Below are 21,677 nucleotides of genomic sequence, written 5' to 3'. Positions count from 1 at the left end.
GTCAAAACAAAGTCTGCCCTGCTTTTAAGTTATAAAATAATTCGTACTTACCTACATTTTTCTTAATTACGGGTAAAATATATTTTCGTTACACGTACCAATAAAAATGAAACTCCAGTAAGTACTCGTAATAGGAACACATTCTAAAAAAATACTTTCAGCTAATTTTAGTCTAAAATCTCGATCAAAGCAGATGGAAGTAGAAATAACTGGTTTGGATCTCGTACCATTTAAATAAGGTTATTTATAGTTGAGCAATCCTATCATGATCTAAGCCCTTGTTTGATTCGAGTGGTATTCGAAGTAATTACTTGGAAATTCTTGAAGGAAATTGAACGAAACTTTATCGTATAAGAAACGTAGGTACTAGCTTCCAACCGCGACTTTGTTCTTAGATTAAATCGATTTGATCAAATTATTTGACTATTTACAAATGAGTAGGCTGGAGCCTAGTGCGGCAGATTTTTGGGTCACTAAAATTAGGGCCAATACGCAATTTATCTTGCCAACCTTTTTTATCAAAAACCTAATTTCATGGACTATTCATACTTTTCCGCGAATAGTTTACTGGTGGATAATGTCAACTCCATCACTGCCAATCACCCAAAATATAGAACAAATGAAAATATGTTCTTTCGGACTCTATGCAAAGATATAACACTGTATGTACATATTATTATATATTTTTTATAATATAAGAGTAGCAGACGAGCATGCTTTCCACCTGGTAGTAAGTGGCTACTGCCGCCCGGGAACAACCCCAGATAGGATTCGAATTTACTACCTGACGTTGGCCACAAATGCGTAGCTACCCCTGAGCACTAAGCTGGAAGACATCGGAAAAGTATGTCTCCCTTACAACCAGACCCCTCACATCCTTCAAACCAGAACACAGAAGCGCTTAACGCTGCTCTTGTGGGGCAGAAATAGGTATGACGGTGGTGCCGCCGTAGTCGAACCAGAAAGGGTTCTACCACCTTCAAAATGTAAAGTGAATGTTTGTAAATAATTTAAAAATACCTGCCGTTTTCCGCAGATCGTTAAAAAGGAACATACAAGTAGGTACAACGAAAGCAACACGTGAAGGATCATAGTGAAGGTCAAAGTTCAAGTAAGGCTTAGCCGACACCGCGGTGAGTGATGTGGTGTCTAAACTTGTTGAGAAACTGTTCAAGGAAACTACTGTTGTATAGCAATTACTGATACATAATTTATAAGAACAACATGGTGTTTATACTTTCTTTGTTTATCCCAAATCATATTCAATTACTTGAACTTGGGTTTATATAAGATGCGAGGGCGAATGGAGGTTCGTACTCTGAGCGTAGCTGTGACAAAAAAAAACTGTTGTTCGCCGACAACTTTCAGTTAATATTTATTCGAGAAATCTTCATTGGCGCTTCTCTTCCCAATCTCCTTAATACAGCTATAATATATACCTATACTAGTTTTTGCCCGCGGCTTCGCCCGCGTTTAAAAGAAAATAATATAACATACTAACATACATAAAACTGAAAATTCGTACCTTCAACTTTTCTAAAAATCATCACTTGATCAAATGCGTAGTTTACGATTCAATCCTTACTAATATCGATTAAAATAATCGATGTTTTGGGTCCAAAAGATCGATTCTCCGATTAATCGATCTTAGATTTCCATCCCTAGTTCCCGTGGGATTTCCGGGATAAAAACTATCCTATGTCCTTTATCGGGTCTCAGACTATGTTTGTACAAAATTTCATTAAAATCGGTTCAGTGGTTTGGGCGTGAAAAAGAGACAACCAGACAGACAGACAGAGTTAATTTCGGATTTATACTCGTAATATTAGTAACGATTTACTTATAATATATATATTCGGATTTATTTAGGGTTATAGCTTAACACAGCTATAAAAACAAAAATATTTTTTATCAATGCCCGAAAGTAGCTTTATTATTTCATACTTATTCAATTTCGTAAAACATACTCTCTTGCACTCACGGAATCGTCCTTAATTTTTATTAATTAAGTTTCGTAAAAATACACAATTATGCTCTTTGAACTATTTTGCCTTCATAACATTATTTTCCTAAACCATTTAGTACGAACTTTTTGTAGTTCAGTTCGGTAATAATTATGGGTTATATTCAAATGAAAGTTTTATTCATGACCCTGAAGGTTCTCATCTGCACAGCTACGCGAATTCTTAATAGCCCATTCATCACCTTTAGAGGACCATTACCGGACATACAATTCGTCTATTTTGTGCCATTTCAACTAATTTTGGAGTTGTCGTAGCGAATTATTTTTTTCTGGTCATTATTAATTTTGTGGTGAATTATAATTGTGATTATTATACTTATAATATTAAAAACCAATTTCCGCACATTGAATCATGCAAACGATAGTTTGCAAAAAAAGAAACGATAGTTTGAAAGTTTAAATTTTAAGTTAAAGAAATTAACAGAGTATTAATGTAAAAGTTTCTTATCAATGCTGTAAAAGCTTTAAATGCCCAATATTTGATTAAATGTGATGTATTTATTCATATGTTATAGTTTATAAATAAATACATATTCCATGTTCACTCTAAGAAAGTTTCACCGTTATGTACTTGCATTTAAATGAAGTTAACAAAATGCATAAACGCTGAAACACTGACTAGTTTTCCTTTTTACCGGAAAGTGTAACCTGAGGGCCTCAAAGCGTGTAAGGTAAATAATGCATTTTTAAAACTGACCTGCCTTGCACCTTTTCCAATTCAATGTTATGATGCGCCAGAAATTTATTGTTAACTTTCTCCAAAGCGAGGTCCACTGCCGGCCCACAGCGCTCCAAATCGAAGGGAGAATCCAGCCGAGAAGCCATTAACACACCAACTTTATAAATTGTTTTAGTTGAGAACACTAAACTTGACAATAATGGGATGAGAAGAAAACACCGAGCAAGTTTTATTAAAAACATTTCTTCTCCAATAACGAGGAAACTTTGTAATTTTATCGCAACTCGCTGAGAGGTCGTATCACTCGCTTTCAATTATTATTACAAAAGAATAAATTTCAAAGTTTATTCACGAGTATAACAACAATTTTAGAAACAAGAATTACTTCAAATGTATTATAAAATTCGATTCAAATAGAAACTATTCTTAACGCGAAAGTCGTAAAGTTGTAGAGTATCATGCGATCAAACGAGCGTCTCCCAGCCTGCTTCACGGAGACTGGCCGGAGGCTGACTAGCAGGAGGCACATGATGACTCCCTGGGGGTGGGGTGGCGCGCAACAGGTTGCTTCCCGCGCCATTCTCCGCCATTACGCCTTGATGAGATATCATGAAATTAATGCGCTCGGACTCGAAACCATTTAAACTTGTATACATTTTACAAGTGTCTGTTTACACAGGACGATTGAGTTTCAAGATGGTCGTGAAATTATGGCTTCAAGGGTTATCCGAGAATGGGAAAATTGCTTTCTACAATTAAAAGGCATAATTATAGCTTGATGTAGGTATATCATTTAGCAAAAAAAATGCTTTCTGTTACATAATTATAATAAAAGTAAATAAATAATGTACTGTTAAATACTTTGTTAAGTACTTTGTTAGGATAAATATTTTGTTTCTACAAAAATTGAAGTCAAATTCGATATTAAATGTTTTTATAACTATTTGTGTATACGCATTATGAGGTAGACTAGTAGGTATACCCACCATTAAAAATATAATTTAATACACATAATACCTGTGACGACCAAATAGACGTTTGGTATTTAGGAAATTGGGTATGCCGATTTACTGAGGAATTGTTCAGTTCATTGCTGTTATGGGTACCTAATACCCCGATACTTGCTTGACAGTTAACTAATGTAAAGATTATTGACATCAACGCTTGTATCTTGTATATTACATACATTTAACGACATCTATAAACGCCTTTATCCATGGCAGAGATATTATCGGAGAGGCACATAAAATGTCTGAAATCCCTTCAGTTTACGACTGAACGAGTGACCATAATATGCGGTTCACCACGTCGCACTCTCAAAACAATACATTTTTGGATAAGTAATATTGAAGCAGCAAAGGAGCATTCAGTCCACCTGATGGAAAGTGATTACTTCCATACCTACGTAGTCATCTGCAACTTGCATTAAAGGAGATCTACCTAAAGCTAGGGGTACTACCATCTCTTAACACAATATTATTTTAATCATACTTTTACTTTTTTGCAGGAAATTTAACTTTTTAAGCAAAATATGACAATTTCAGTTGGTTTTATACAATGGATAAGCGAATAATTAATAAAGGTTTTAGTTTGTTCAACAGTACATGACGGAATATTTTACTGTTTAAGAAGGAAATAAAACTTTCCTGAACTATGATGGTTTTACGTTTCCACTCCTGAGAAAGTAAATGATCGTTTTACGCTTACAATATATGTAACGGGTGTACTCTCTACAAAACATAGTGTTTCTACATTTTAAGGCTTAAGTAAGTTATAACTTTATAAGTACGCATAATGAAAATTTCTGTCAGAATTTATTAAACTTTATTTAAGTAAATCGCCTTGTATATAGTGAGATTGACTCTACATAGCGCCTACGTCAACTACGACAGGGGGATTCAATTCCATTGCAAAGGAAAAATGGAGACTATTTAAGATCAAAATCCACCAAGGTGGTCTCTGGTTAACGTACTTTTGACAAAATAATGGGGAATACTTAAATCTGATAATTAGTTAGTCATACATTTCAAATCTTTGCAATTCGAATGCCAAACACACAACTCTGACTTAGGCTTAACTAATTTTGTGTCAAAGAAACGTACATCACGCACACTCAAAAAACTTTACCCTCTGGTAGCATTCGGGTAACAACACAATACTGAATACAATGCGAATAGCCGTGCCATACGAGTACTAACATAAAATAGTCACAACGAACAAGTGTTATGTGCCATCGTATTAAAACTCGTGCTCTATGATACAAGTGTTCGGTTTATGGCGCATAACGACATTATTATACAGTGTCCACTGAACGCCGTGACCCGATGTCACGTTATACCGTTTTTATGGTAAGTACCTACGCAAGTTTACTGTTTGCAGCGTAAGTGAAGATCGTGTTGGTAATGTCGTCACAACTGTTTCTGTCGTAAAACGGGAACTGTCTTAAATGATGCTTTAGGATTAGAACTCACGGAGCGTTTTTTAGTCGCCACTGCACACGGAACCGCAATAACATATGAAAATATAGGAAACATATAGTTACCTTTTTTGGCAATGCCCTAGCGCCGTTTACTTCCGTGAACTCGGTTGCCTGCAGAGTGCAGTATCTTGCAACGATTGGCAGCTTATTTCGCTCTCTTTTCGCCCTTTCATGTTATACTCCTACGAGTGGTTATGGTAACCACGGCGGTTACATAACGAGTTGCGATGGTACCTCCACTGTGATCCCAATAGAACCATATTGACTCTACCACCCTTCTAAGTCATACTTGCAAGAAACCTTGTGTGAAATTTACATAAATCTTTAAGAGTAAACGCTATAAATACAATTTAATAATGTGCCTAATTTTAAGTTTCAATCAATTCAACATTAATGTAATGTTAAGAAATAAGATAAAATAAAACACAATTGTTCAAAACATGACATTTATTCAACAAAACCGCTACACACTGCTTACAATTTCGCATAAATATACTCACAAATCTGCAAGGTACTATTTGGTGTTATAAATTAATACACGTAACAAAATAGGTACACAATATTTCTATAAATATTTAGACTAAACAAAATGTACAACAATTTTCAACGTACCACATATTTATACATAAACACCACATATATTATTGTTCCAATCGCCTACAATAGAATAATAAATAATTTAACATACTACTTATAAACGGTAGATATACATATATTAAAATTTGTAATAAATTCAATATTATTTTTGGATTAAATATTTTTTCAACACACATTATAGAATATTTTAGAATAAACAATATAAGGGCCACTTTCCTGTCACGCAAGTTTGCTACCGCGGGCGAATGTAGCCCGTATAAGTATCACTTGCTTTCTAACTCCCTATCTTGTAATCATAGATTAGTAAAGATTACTCACTCCTAACAAGAAAATGTACCCAGTTTTGAAAATTGAAATAGTTGCGTAAAAAAGTTTTGCCACGTCTCCGTGCTAAAATGTCCCTAAAATATTTGAAAGAATTATTTATTTATTATGTAAATTACGCAGTATTAGTTATTTATTCGTAATTTTTTTTCTAAAAATGAAGAATTCAAAAAAAGAACTTACTAATAAGCCGTTTGTGGCTTCATTCAATTTCGAGGCGGCGAAGTATCTTTACCAATCTATGCTTGTAATAAGTACATTTTAATCATGCATGCCACATGCACGCGGTTCATGAAAAATGCAGCAAGTTAATTTATGCGTACGCGCGTACCCGCGTGACAAGAAAATAGGCCCTTCACACACTTCACTTCTAAAAGAGTTGGTCCTTAAGGTTATAAACCATACATTGTATCCTGGTATTCATGTCGCAGTGATATAAAGATATCAAAAACAAAATTATGACCTTACACCCACTTTGTATGACATTAAAAATCTGACAATCCGATTACAAAGTATCCTCCATTTCTCTAATACTTTTTCACAGTTGTAGAATGAACAATAAAATGTATATTTTTACTAATTTTGACACGTAAGAAAATCCCAAAATCTCTATACCACTGCGACAATAATACTGAAATCAATAAAATAAGAAACTTCTTTAATTAATCTTCTATTATTATTATAAGAAACACAAATTAGGGTATACGGTACAACAAATACCATAAGGAAAAAAAAGTATTATCGTCCATACAATATGGGTTTTTCATTTGTCATACTTGCATCCAAGTATAAGTTTACATCTATATTTAGGCCAATTAAGCGAGAGATTACATTACAATAAGCATTCACAGAAATAAGTTTTACATAAGGGTAGGGTACACTTGCATCACTATTTAAATTAGGCTTTTAGGAGCGGCCATACCGATTGAAAGATTGAGGGACATTGCGATTTCGAGACACCTAAACATAATTTTATGAAGGTGATAGAATTACTTGCGACTTATTCGTTTATCCATGTCTATTACAAATTATGTGTACAACCGAGGTCTTATTGAGATAACACCATTTTGGAATATGTCATTAACAAGTAGTTATATTAATTATTACAGATACATCAAAGTGATGCAAGAGTAGACCAATCTTTATGTGATTGTTTTATGATTGTCGATGATACGACAACTTTTCTAAATTTCTGTATTTATATTTTTTGTGTTATTGGCAGTTAAACATATTGCATATGCAACAATGTTATATATTTTATTTATTTTAGGTTATATAGGTATTACTGATTTTATTTTAATATCATTTATTATAAAGTTTTATTTCGGCATGACGGTATTTTAACATGTTATTATAAAGAATTAAAATGTGATTAACAATAAATAAATTATAACACACACATACATCGGAAACTAAGATGCCTCTAAAACTGTAAACCCATTCTATTAATAACGAGGATTGGTTCCGTATAACGCTAAAACTACTACATACACATATAAACATGTTAATATATTAAGTAAACAGCAACTAGTAAACCAGATCTAGAAACTGTTGATATTAATAGGGAATTTCCCATTCCTGTGGAAACTTTGTGATAGAAACGATATAAGAACACATTTTTATAGAAATAAAACGTTGTGTAAAAATCTCACAATAAACCATTGATTACTTTTTGAGTTTTGCGGTTACAAACAAATTTAAGTTGATTTATCTAAATAATGTATAGAATATAAAAAAGCGTGTTAAATACGTGCTCTTCTTGAAGCAAAGCTACTACGTAGGCTGAACGTACTACGGTGTTTGTAACCGTAGCACATTTGATTTACGAGCTTAGCTGTGCTACGACGATATTATAAGTACCCTTACCATGAGTTTTTACGTTTTGACAAATATGACTGTTTTGGTATTTGTTTACGTATTTGCCCATATTTCCAATCAGCGCCCCTAGCGGATTGTATCAGAATATAACGTTACATTAAATGTCTAAATTAACAAAATGGCGCTTTATGTTTTGTCTCTTTTTTGCAAACATGTGAGGCAGACAGAAATACTTGAGTACTTACTTATTGTTACGTTTACTCGAGTCTCGTAAAATTGTGAGATGTTTTGAAAACTCAAGGTAAGGGTACTATTAGATACTACATCGTCTACGACTCTACGTAGACAGCTACTGTAGCCTTTGGAATAATATTATGTAAAAATATTTCGTTCATTTCGCGTATGGGCAACAGCCTTATACACGAATTATAATCATGTACTCGAATAGGACTAGGATATTTCAATGAGACATGGAGGAGAGAATGCTACGTGTACCAACATATTAGTCGCCCAAAAGAAACCATTGCACACAGCTAGCTAACAACTAATATGCATGACGTTATTACAGCTAAGCCACAGATCTGGTCTACTAGTTCGAAAACTACGCAAGACGAACATCTAGGCTAAAACAATAATGACTAGATTAGAACCTATATTAAGCCAGCTTATTATGACCATGGAACCTAAATTGCTAATGTCACCCTGAACAAAAAATGCATATTACTTGTATGGCATCGAATCAAATACAGATTCATATGACAAACTTAAAAAAACAAGGCATAAATATTGATGAAGTAACGTACCACAGACCAAATATAAAGTGGCAATAAGGAATGTAAGTAACGCGTTATCTTGTGTATTTTTTTCTAGAACACATATGTAGTTATTTATGTCGTTTTTTATATATTGTATAATATTTTTCGAGTCACAAAAATTAATATAAAATAATTTTACTTATTTCTCTTCGTAGTAGTTTCCAATTTAAATAAATTAAAAAAACAATGCCTATTGAAATTATAATTATCATTTTTGTCATAATTTTATCTATGACACTTCTACAAGAAATGTGGTCTGCGTTACGTCACCAAGTTATATAAGGTACAAACCGAAATCAATGCGTAAATGAAAATAAATTCCATAAAATTAAACATAAAACGATTATGCAATATTTTCGTCCATCTATTTCATGGAGCAGTATTAATTAATTGTAATTACATAAACTATTATCTTGACATTACGATTATTATGGCATAAAATTAGTTAATCTCTTGTTAGTACAGGCAATGTTAACGTTTAACGCCTCAAGCTCGTGTTGCTTAAATGTACTTCAGTTAAAATATGCACATATACAGACATTGACTGCGCATAAACTCCGTCTGTCAGCGCCGACATTCGGCGCCGATATCAAAATATTAGGCCCATGGCATCGCGGAATCGAGACACTAGTACATGATGAGTATTCAAGATACGCAGTTTTACCATTAACAACGTCCTCTTTGCCAGTGCAGTTTTAACGTGACTACCATCCATGTGATCTTACGATCACATGGATCGTAGTCACGTTATTGGATTTGGTAGTTGGATCGTAGTCATCAACCCATTACTGTCCCACTGCTGGGCATGGGTCTCCCCTCAGAATGAGAAGGATTAGGCCATAGTCCAACGCGCTGGCTAAATGCATGGGCGCTCCATGTAACTGGGTCGAAATATCGGCAAATAAAAATTAAAACCACGAGAATAGCTGTTACATATTGGAATCCTGATATCATTTTTACCCAAAATTACATGCGTACTGCGTTTTCTGTGTTCACACTTAAACAGCTGTACCTACAATACCAGCTTGAATTACTCCTTCAGCCAAAAATACTTGTAGCTCAATGTAAACACAACTTTTTCGTTGTAATAGTCATATAAGCTACAAGCTACAAAACATTCATCGATACATACTTAGCATGTAGCTACTAAGACGTTAGCTAACTTTGGGGTAAACATAGCACGAACACATAACTTGCCGTGTTATCTAAAATTTACCACTTATTTAGCAAGGTACGCGAAAGTTTTACGCTTAAACTACATTGAAATCTGCTACATTTATAATAATTTCAATTCCAAAGCATATTTTTAAATTAAACACCTTTCAATCTACAATGCAAACTACTTTTGTAGTTTTACAATTAACTCTTTAGTCTACTTCACACAAGACTCGAACGATGAGTGAGAAAATCGAATACGAGAACAGTATAGGACACACAGACGAATGTTACAAACTCGAAAACAGTTTACAGATGTTCGAGAAGTTACTGTTACGAAACATCAGTTCAACTGCACGCCAATTTCCTACTTTGAATACATATAGATGCAAAGGACGCATGCGTTCGAGAATCTCGTATACAGGGTGAATTTTTCAAACGGGCCTACAGGGCCTAATCCGAATCTATAAGGATTAGCGAAAAAATGCTGAAAGGAGTTCCCGATTTTGATAAGAACTTAAACTGCATCATACGTGTTTCAAAATATCGTTTTCCCTAACCGGGAATTGAACGGATTTCGTATGTTTCGGCTTTGGCTGTGAAGGCTCATTTGAAAAATTCACCCTGTACGTCGACGAATTATTCCAAGTATATATTCATATTTTCGATTATACATAGAGTAATAATTTATATATATCCTTACATAATCACATCTACTTCTACCTTATACTTGGTACGGCAAATCCTGCAATCTATACTTATCACACTTACAAAAACGCTCGAATATACATAGTAACAACTACACTAAAATTTGTGCGTATCTTTCTAGACGTTACAATACATTAACTCCACACCCCCCACGACACTAGATTAGGGAACATATCCATACCACGTGACCCTTTAGGGGGGGAGTGGGTCTTTAAAGAATCCACGCTTGGTCAAAGGGCGGGGGGTCTTCTTAGGTTGTCGTCACATAGTCAATTAGAAGCAAATGTGAGTAAAAGAAAATAATACTTGTACTTTAGTAAATTAAGTTTCTGAGCGAATTAAACTTTTTTTTTAGATTTCTGGTGGTAAAAAAAAATTAACCATATGTTTGTATTACTATGTGACAACTCGAGGGAGAGGGCATCTTAGCAAATACTACGGATGGTCACCAAGAGGGGATGGGGTTAAAAAATAGTAAAATTGGGTCACGTAGTATAGGTACGTTCCTTTACATTACTCTGATTAAGTTACATATTACACACATCGAATAAATTATTACAATTACATTAAAATATACATAAATATATTTTTATTTTTATTAATTTATAATCTTATTGCTGTTTCTGTCAAACAGATAAACGAAGAGCTCGATAAATCTCACTTACACTTACTTAAATTGTACTTGAAGGTCAACGAATACGTTATATTCAAATTATTAAAGGTACAGTAATACCTCGAGTTACGCTACCGAAGCTTACGCGAATCCGGAATTAAGCGAAACCGGAGTTAGGCGATTTTTAAATCTCGTCGATTCGTCTTTTGTTTCAGGACATGCTACTCTCGATTACCGATTATAGACTTACTGCTCCCACACTATTGCACATCTTTATATATATTGTATATTTCTTATGTGCGTGTGTATGTCACTGTACTCCTCCTAAACTACTGGACTGATTTTGATGAAATTTGTTGTGTGTGTTCAAGGGGACTTGAGAATGGTTTAGATTCACAATTTAGTCCGTGGGAAAAGGTTTTTTTTAATTAATATTAATTCGTAAGTAGTTATAGAATCGGAAACTATGCATTTGATCAAATGATGATCTTTAGCAATGTTGTTGTCCAAGAGCCCACGAGGGTTTGGGAGTTGGTAAGGCCAATTTCGACAGATGGCACCACTGTCATTCCAATGCAGGATGTCATAATATTTTTTTAAATGCGGGCGAAGCCGTGTGCACTAGTTTAATGTAAATTTTCGCATCGTATTATGAAATTATACCATACGATTGGAATTTGCACGCCTTACAGGCAAAAAATAAAAGGAAATTGCACCTATTGACTTAATTAATACCAAATTGTACCTTATTTTTTGCAAATAAAGATGATTATTATTATTATTATTATTATTACGATGTTATTTATATTACGGTTATCACTCGGTCCCACCTACCGCGTAAGTACGAGGTATTACTGTATTTACGAATAGCGCCTACCCGCGCGGGGACAACTAACGATAAATACACATTACAAGCTTAATTAGTAAATATTAAAATTGTATTTATTTTATGCCTTTTCATGTAACCATGCTCTCTTTGGACATCCTTACAATGCACCGCATGCAATAATATAATAATATTTATCATTATAAATTTGAAATCACAGAACAAAGTTAATGCGTAAACATCGTTATTTTTTAAAATAAGTCACAGATTATTATTTGACATTAATATTCAAAGTAATGTGCATCAAAACGGGGAAGAAGTTGTGTAAATGTCAAGTTACTATTACATACATTTTATGGGCCTGAATTTACGGATATCCTCACTAAAATAATTGTAACTATAAGAAATTTAATAAGATTTATAACAGCTTTCAATTCTACTTCAATTGCAATTAAGTATATAGTTTAAAAAATGTGTATCTTCAAAAAATCACAGTAAATGTAATCCGTGTTAGGCCATATTATAAGCAAACAATTGTATTATATTATTATCGATTAGTTAAACGTTGTTGGAATGCCGAATAATATTTATTTATTAATTTATCTAATATATAAAATTCTCGTGTCACAGTTTTCGTTGCCATACTCCTCCGAAACGGCTTGACCGATTTTGATGAAATTTTTTGAGCTTATCCGGTATCTATGAGAAACGGCCAACATCTATTTTTCATCCCCCTAAGTGATAAGGGTTGTTCACCCTTAACATTTTTTTATTTATATGGCAACACAACGTTTGCTGGGTCAGCTAGTAAATAAATATTATGCTTTTTATGCAGTACATTGCACGAATGTCCCATCACCAATACCATATAGCGTCGCCTCTGATCACATTATAGCTTTTAGTAGCTCAACAAGTTATCACTTGCAACTACGCTAAACGATCAGAATTAAACATGTCTCACAACACAATCTATGTTATATTTTATTAAAACTACTAACAAAAGCTATATGGCCATCTAATGTTACTAGACACCTACGGTTACATACTTAACGTTATGCGTTATTATTGCATGTTGTATACCACAGAAACTCGCATACGAGAAACTTGCGAATGCGATAACGCGACACGCCACACTATCCCTCGATATTCATTTTATGTCGAATTGAAATTTATGAATTCATTTTAATACTTATTAGAAAACGAACATGTAGTCCATCTGACGGTAATTAAACTAAACCCGCTGATGGACATCCGTAATCCACCCCCGATAAGATAAGATTCATACCGGAGGTCGGCCACAGATGCGCCGCTACCCCTGAGGACTAAGCTGGAACACCTCGAATAAGTATTACCACCACCGTTACCACACCCTTCAAACCAGACCACAGTAGCGCTTATCGCTGCTGTTATTAGGTAGAAATAGGTGTGGCGGTGGTGTCATGTATAATATAATGAGTTTTGGTCACATCCTCTACACGTGAGTTAATTACATGAGAACTTGTAAATTTACTTATAAGAGATATCGACGGGGTCACGTGTCGCCGACAACTAGTAGGCGTGGCTTTTTCTAACAATAAACACATTATCACTCCGCTATATAATCTGTTCTACTCCATCCCTCCTACGATCCCTTATGCTCTAACTGACCGAAACAGCTCTATCGCTAGTTTTAAGTGCGAATTAATTAGTATCTGAATTCCTATAGTTTATTACAAGACAAATATATGCGTCTGATGGCAACCAACGACTCATCTTTGTAAAAGTGTCCAATATTCTCGTTATATTATTTATTTATCTTCTATTACCCAGTAGAGTTCAACGAATAATAGCACATACTCCATAAATACATCCTATTGAATCTAGATTATATAAGAGATATAAATGTACAGAGTTTTGACGCCATAAGGCGTAATTTCTATATACAAACATCTACTAATAAATTCGCACCAAACAATATTTATTATTAATATAAGCTAAACATTTAAACTCATCAAACAAATCATAAAATTTCAAATTTATATAACATCAAACGCTAAAATAAGTACTATAATTATTTATTGCTTTTTTGGGTTCCCTTGCGGAAGACTTCTATATCGCATTACTTCAGGCCAGAATTTCACTTAAATACATAAAAAATATAATAAATATGGAAACATTCCTAAACTAAATTCATTCGTTTACAACAATGCCGTAAAATACACATTACGCACACATAGAAAGAGCATTCACGATTGGTCGAATTTTAAATTTAAAACGAACAGCGATGTGATTGGCCCTAATAGACCAATAAGGTGTCTCGCACACGCGTATACCATTTGTATTCAAATGTCTGTGACTTTTCATTAGAGATATGCTTCCATATTTATCATATTTCGACACTAAATAGGCATTACTTGTTGGCATATTTTTATAAGTGTTTAGACAACTAACCTTAAATTAATTATATTAAGGTTTCATAAAATTGGACATATATATGTATAAAGGTTATTTAGTTTAAATTGGTTGATATATAGTATAAATACACATACATATTATGAAGATAGAATATGACAGCTCATGACAGAGGCAGATAATCGGAACAGGCGAATGTGGTAGTCGTCTTACAAGGCTGTTCTCATGAAAATTGTATCTTCTTTAACATAAAAATACATTGATGCCAGATGTAGATACTCGACGAGTATCGACGAATAAACGGGAAAACGAGTATGTGAATTATAAACTTGGTACTCGCCTCGCCTCGTCTGTTCCTTGAGGCATGTAGATTTTTTAGCAAATCAAAGGATTTCGCATCTGTTATCGGGCGAAGCGTTTACATATTCGTGATAATTCAGCGAGTTACTCGCCCGATTATTCGCGAGCATCTCACCCGGAATGAGGGGATTACTTGCAAGTTATCAAATTTTCAAATATACAATATGTATTAAACCTTGATTGGTCTTTCATAGTACATATATGTAACGTTAAGTACACGAATACAAACATGTATAAATAATGTAGGCCTAATTTATATCGTTACAAGAAAGGGATTTTATAGGAAGCATCAGGTAAGAACAAAAAATACATTTGAATCCCAATAGTTACGATTACAGAGCTCCGTAACATATCTGCTTCAAACCCGTATTAGCCAAAAAAATATATTTTATATAAATTGTTTCAATAAAGATAATAATTCATAATGAACAATTCAATTTACCTCTAACTTGTTCTAGCTAGTCAACTTAGGGACGTTAGGAAACTGATAGTAAAGCTACGGTTTTAAATTACATTCTTTGTTAAATTTAGGTATATTTAATAATCAATAAATTAATAATAAAATTAAGTGCCTATAATGGCTTCAATATGATATTATGAATTCTAAAATGTGAGTCAAATGTATTCTTTGTTATATCAAGGTAGAAGATTATCATAAATACAATATAATATTATAATAGGTATAGTATGTACATACAAATGTTTTTGAAGACAATATTTGACAGTGGCAACACTTTATATAGGAATAAGGTTATTTTAACAGCTAAAATAGAACCAGCTACGACAACACAAGTAAACTATAAAAAGCATCAACTTGAGGTAGTGGAAGGTGAGACAAACCAGTCTACGTTATATATATTACTATATATTTATATTATTTCATATATTAATTCCTCTCACAGATCAATAACAAGGTCTCTCAATTTTAGATTAAGAATCAGTAGACAGGCCACCTAATAGTGTAACCAGTAGCAAAATAAATAAATAAAATAAAGCTGTACATTCACTAGGCGATATGATCTGTTATATCGTACTATATCTCCGGCCATATTAATGGAAGATATCGTTACCTTGTGAAAACGCATTACACGACCACGGCGACTATAATGAAAACAACTTTGACATCGCACAACAATTATCGTCTAATGAATAGCGGCTTTAACTTTGTAACAAGAACAATAATGCACATTGAAAATTCAACTTTAAAAATATTAAACTTTTTAGTGCATACTAAAAAAAAAACAATTTTCAATGTAATTTCAACAATCGTAAAATCATTTTTAACCCAGATCAGAATCAAGTGTAACATTTGGATAAAAATCTGCATTGAGGCTTGGGCTTTTGACCCGATTTTTAATTCAAGTGTGTTCGGCCGGTCGAGGCCCTCATTATCAATTCTAATTATGTCCCATTTGTATTATACATTGAGTTCATATACTTTTATATTCTTTTGTGATAGTGTGAAATTGAAATTAAATAGCATATTTATTTTTCTACCCTTTCATATGACTTTTTTGTAAACATTTTCATTACATGTCTTTGTATACGAGAAAAATCAACTGAATACAACAGTTCGACACTGTATAAACACTTTTCACATCAATTCTATGCATTTTTCAAACATTTTTATGTTTGAAAAATTCACAGACATTGTACATAAAACAGTTGTTACTATACCCATTGTACATAGTACAAAAAAGTACATTAAATAGACGCCGATAAACATCTAAGAGAGTAGAGTTCTATTAAATATATGTACACAGAAAACATCTGACTTGTGTTGTGCACTTAAACATCGTCGATGCACGTAGACATAGGAGGTAAAACAAAAGCTGGTTTAAAGTTGAGAGACCTTACTGTAGACACAGAAGGTAAAACAAAAGTTGTTATAAAGTTGAGAGACCTTACTGTAGACACAGAAGGTAAAACAAAAGCTGGTATAAAGATGAGAGACCTTGTAGGACCGTGTGGTTCATGGCGCGGAGTGGTGCCGGCGGCGGCGGCGGAACACCAGCGCGAAGATGCTCCGGAGCCGTCTCCAGCGCCGCCGCCCGCCGCTCGTCGATATGCCCGTGCCCAGGATCGATGCCTGCAAGCCGATGGTAACACGTCTTCAACACTACTAGCGTATTTCATCATCATCATCTCATCTCAAAAAAAATGTAACAAAATAGGACTTTCACGATATTTAGAGAACTCTTATCACGTTTTGGACGTGTTATAGTTGTATGAGTAGTCGTATGAGATAATGCATTCTAATAATCTGACAAACTAACGATTACATGTACTTTGTAATCAACACTTTCATCCCATTCACTTAATGATTTTTTAACCTAAAGTTATGGATACATTTTGAAGGTACGTACTGGAACCAATCGGATATTATTTATTAAATTTTGTTTTAAATTTATTAAAAATTGTCAATCATTACGTCACAGCGCTATCAAGATACTTCCAAGATAATGAGCCCAATAAAGAAATGAGTGACCGGATGAGTATAGAGATAATAGATAACGAATACTAGAAACACAATAATGTTGGAAGCTTATAAACACAATGAGGTCACATCATAATAAGATCTTCGTAGCCCGTCCATAAAGATCCGCCAATTTTGACGTTTAGCTTTTTTAGCCATGAATCGCTCCATAACCAAAAAAAATGTTTCACTTAATTTTGGGCCAAATCCGATACATTCCTACTAAAATGATAGTGTTCATAACAATGTTATGTTATGTTCATAAAAAATATCTTATGCAATGCATAATGAATCAGCTCAAGCGAGACTTAAAACTAAGACACGTTAAGTACCGATGCTTTGTTTTGGTGGGATAATAATATAAGTTTCCTGCACTTCAGAAACGTTTAAATCAAACGATTAATTCAAAAAATATACATATATATACGCGACGACTACTAGGTTTCGGGTTCGATCCCCGGTCAGACAGACAGACACATTTCTGAGTGATGAATTTACATATCTGTTCTGTCTGGGTGTTTGTGTATTCGTCTTTGTGTGTGTCCATGGCACCCACGACACAGGGAATCCTAGAGTGGAACTGTGAGTGTAGAAAGCGTTTTTTTATAAAAGCGTGGGTTAAACACCCGACCAAAAACAATGCGTTTCAAGAAAATCGCGAAATTCGGCAAATCGTGTGTTGATTTTCAGCATTATAATATAAAACCTCGACACGAAGTCGTACAAGATCGCCTCACGTGTAAAATGTTCTTGAAGAAAGATGCAATCCCTTTAAGAACATTGAGCTCGGCTCACACTTCGGATTCGAGGATATAATATTTCATCGAGAGTAAGAAATAATTATGAAAGATTTCGTGACATTATTTATATCGTACTTGGTTAAAACACAAACTGGTCGAAAACCGAAAATTTATTTAGAAATTACATGTTGTTAAATTCAGAGTTTACCAAATCATGGAACAATGTATTTTAACAATTATATGTATCATATGTATGTATATTAATTTTTACACGCTAAACCTTAGATAATCACAACTCAGAGTTGCTGAAAGAAATAAGCAAACCTTTATACTGTATCTACGTCTATAATGTTTGTTAACTTTCGATTGACTGTATACAAAACCTTATAAATAAAATAATTATACTTAGTTTAAAAACTAAAAACCACACTAAAATCGCCCAAGGAAAATCATTAATCCTGACAATCCTGACGACAAGAATGGGATAAGATTATTAAAATCGTAAATCGTCATCGTTTCTTAATAAGTGTTTAAAATTTTGAATTAATCGGACCGTTCAAAGTAAGTTCAAAGATTCCGTTACATACATACAGGTCAAGCTAATAAAAGCGTGGTAATAATAGAAAATAATTGTTACCTGTCTTTGTCTTTCAAGCCTTCGTATCTCCCGGACAAGCGCGTGGAAGGCGTCGTCGACGAAATGGCGTAACGCCGCCGAAGTCTCGAAGAACGGACACCCCAGCTGGATAGCGAGCGCTTTCCCTTCCTCTGTTGTTACCTGATAGGAAAACAATAGCTATCATAGAGGAATAGGTCTATCATAGAAGCTATCATAGAAGCATACGAATTCGAATATGACGTACAAATCAATCCTAGAACCTTTTTGGATGTTCAAATTTCCGTAATTTCAGGCCGTTAGGGACTTTTCATACGAAGAGATCTCCCACAATAAGATAACAAAAAATATTATCGTATATATAGGGGTCCGACCCGACCCCCTGATAATTAATATATGGGGAGGTGTGGTCCAGCAAGGTGAAGTAAAAATGTTGCTCCAATACCAATTTGTAGTTGGCCATAGAACCCTCTATGGTTCAACTCTGGCAGCATCACCGCCGCACCTATTAACAGTAGTGTCAAGTGCTGTTGTGTTCTGGTTTGAAGGTGTAGTGGCGCGTGGACGACCTCCGACAGGAAGCTTACCTTATCTGGGATTCATTACAGATGTCTATGGGCGGCTGTACCTACTTACCATCAGATGAATTGCATGCTCGTCTGCTACTACTATATACTATAAAAAAAACCTAGACTCCTAGATAAGTATAGATATCTCACCGCCTAGTAATTGAAGGAAGCCATTAAATTGCTTAAACGGCTAATAATTCTGTCAGCCATTTAATGGCTGTCATGGTGTAATTTACGCGGAACAATGCCGACATGTGCAGTTAAGTGGTGCAAAACACGACCTCGAAGAGAAAGTGCGGAGGAGAAAATATCATTTCATTCGTAAATGATCTAAAAACTACATTTTTTTAATATTTATCAAACACGAAAATAGATGACAGTGACAATTTCAATTGTCAAAACTGGTTACATTTTCTTGTTAGGACTGAGTAATCTTTAGTTATCTATGACTACACAATATTCAGCTGCCGGTACCACAGCACGAAGCCCTCCCCGCAACGCATGTACTGCTCGCGCATCGACACGGTTCACAAGCCAAGCTACACAATATTCACCTGGCGGTACCGCGGCGCGAGGTCCAGCTTGTTGCCGACCAGCACGAGCGGGAGACGCTCGGAGGGCCGCGCCTGCGCCAGCAAGCGGCGGTACTCGGCGGCCGCGCGGAACGAGCGCCGGTCCGTCACCGAGTAGCACAGCACGAAGCCCTCCCCGCAACGCATGTACTGCTCGCGCATCGCTGTGAACTCCACCTGCGTGGGGATTGGTGCTAGGTAGCTTGTGACTACTTTATGACTGAACATCGGCTACTATCAGTTGAATAACTAGTAGGATTAGCAAGTAGTGGTTAACATGATTGTCAAATGTTAGTCAGTGGCTATTTAGTAGCATATGCATGCATGTATGTAAACATGTAGACAACTGACTGTTGACAAATTTTTCGAAAAAATTTTTGGCAACTCAACCAACAAATTAAATGCCTTAGTGGCAACAGATTAAGCGACTGCTTAAGCGTCAAATTGGTCATGCAACTATCGCTCAACATATTAGTAGCCAGTAAGCTTTCGACCTAAAGGTAAAAAACATCTTTACGTTGATTGAGGCCAACACCAAACCCAAACCAAAACCATTTCACTATGACAACAGTGGGCTGTCACCATTGCTACCTCTAATTCTTCATCGCAACTGTGAGTAGATAACACTGCTACATTAATTTCTGCATTACAATTATAATAGTTACTGCAATCTGGTTTGAAGTGTGTGCTAAGCAAGATACAAATTTGAGATTTTGTAACTTTGTCCCTATATTTAATTCAGATACACTTCTTCTTGTGACAATCATACATAAGTCAATCATAACACAAGTAGTGGAAGCATTATAGTTTGACCAACCTTCACATCTATATCTTGACTGTAAAGTATTTCTTGTTTCGGAGGATGGGGTGGAGGCTATCTGTATCTATAGGTGGTAAGTGTTAAGGGCTTACCTGACCAGCAGTGTCCAAAATATCCAATAGAGCAGGCTCTCCGTCAATCACAGCTTGTTGTTGGTATGAGTCCTCTGTGTCAGAGAACACAATTCAATGTAGCATTATTATATTACAAATACTATTTTGATCTTCATTTGATATTATATATTTTTTCGAAAACATGAAATGAATCTGTAATATAAATTTGCCATATTACAGTAAAGTTGGCAATATGCACAAGGAAAACATTTACAGGATTTTTAAATTCAGTGTCTTTTCCAATAGTTAGTCTAACCATAACTCCACCGTATATGGTCCATAAATCCATGGTTTTCGGTAACTTAACTTTCCACATCAATGAGCAAAACAGAGCATTAAAATTGTAAATTAATTCATGGTGTATGACTTCAAGGGCACAACATTTTAGTATGTTTCTACTTTCAAATTATAAAAACAAGGTCCTGCTAACTTCAGATAATAAACAAACAGTCTGTTGCGTTGAGCAGGTACCTATAGTAGGGTCATGGTAGTCCATGAAGCTGTGGCTGACGAACTGCAGCGTGACCGCGGACTTGCCGACGCCGCCGTCGCCGAGCACCACGATCTTGTAGACGCGGAGGCCGCGCGACGTGCCCGCAGCGTCCGCCATGCCGCCGCATGCCGCGCCCGGGGCGCCGCGCCCGCCCTCACCCGCGCCCGCCCGCCATCCGCACACGCCCCCGCCCAGCACCACCACCGTGCCCGAGTAACCGCTTCACGACTCAAACCACACCCCGGTCGCTCATCTCGCTTTGTTATCCGCGAAACTAAAACCAGAATTGTTGCAATAAATCGACAGCTGATTGCAAGCTGACAATACTAAATGTCATTCGCAAAGTTGGTTTGACATTTATTTTTTTTTGCAATGTTGGTAAGGATTGCTAGTGGTGACCGATTTGAAGGTAAGTTTGTACTTTACCGTGTCATTGTACTTGTAATAATCGAAACAATATAAAATGCAATAATGTTAAAATTGCATTCTC

At 35.1% G+C, this 21,677-nt stretch overlaps 2 protein-coding genes across 2 annotated transcripts in view; both read right to left on the bottom strand.

The window, feature by feature from the left end:
• Positions 1-3,438, bottom strand: part of LOC140752312 (atrial natriuretic peptide receptor 1) — a 36,569-nt gene extending 33,131 nt beyond the window's left edge. Inside the window, exon 1 of the mRNA XM_073086562.1 lies at positions 2,721-3,438. Coding sequence (XP_072942663.1) covers positions 2,721-2,944 — 224 coding nt within the window. The 5' untranslated portion in view covers positions 2,945-3,438. The remainder of the gene's footprint in view (positions 1-2,720) is intronic.
• Positions 3,439-16,581: 13,143 nt separating this feature from the next.
• On the bottom strand, positions 16,582-21,665 carry Ric (Ras-related protein interacting with calmodulin). Its single transcript, XM_073086648.1, has 5 exons — positions 21,166-21,665; positions 20,674-20,747; positions 19,744-19,938; positions 18,642-18,782; positions 16,582-16,877 (listed from the first exon to the last, which is right to left on the bottom strand). The coding sequence occupies exons 1-5, from the start codon at positions 21,302-21,304 to the stop codon at positions 16,761-16,763; spliced, it is 666 nt and encodes a 221-aa protein (XP_072942749.1). The 5' UTR covers positions 21,305-21,665; the 3' UTR covers positions 16,582-16,760.
• Between the last annotated feature and the right edge of the window lie 12 nt (positions 21,666-21,677).

The sequence above is a fragment of the Epargyreus clarus genome, unplaced genomic scaffold (assembly GCF_041222505.1).
Source record: "Epargyreus clarus isolate Ecla_fem2 unplaced genomic scaffold, WU_Ecla_fem_2.2 ptg000024l, whole genome shotgun sequence".
Taxonomy (NCBI): domain Eukaryota; kingdom Metazoa; phylum Arthropoda; class Insecta; order Lepidoptera; family Hesperiidae; genus Epargyreus; species Epargyreus clarus.
This window is presented reverse-complemented; position numbering and strand designations above follow the sequence as displayed.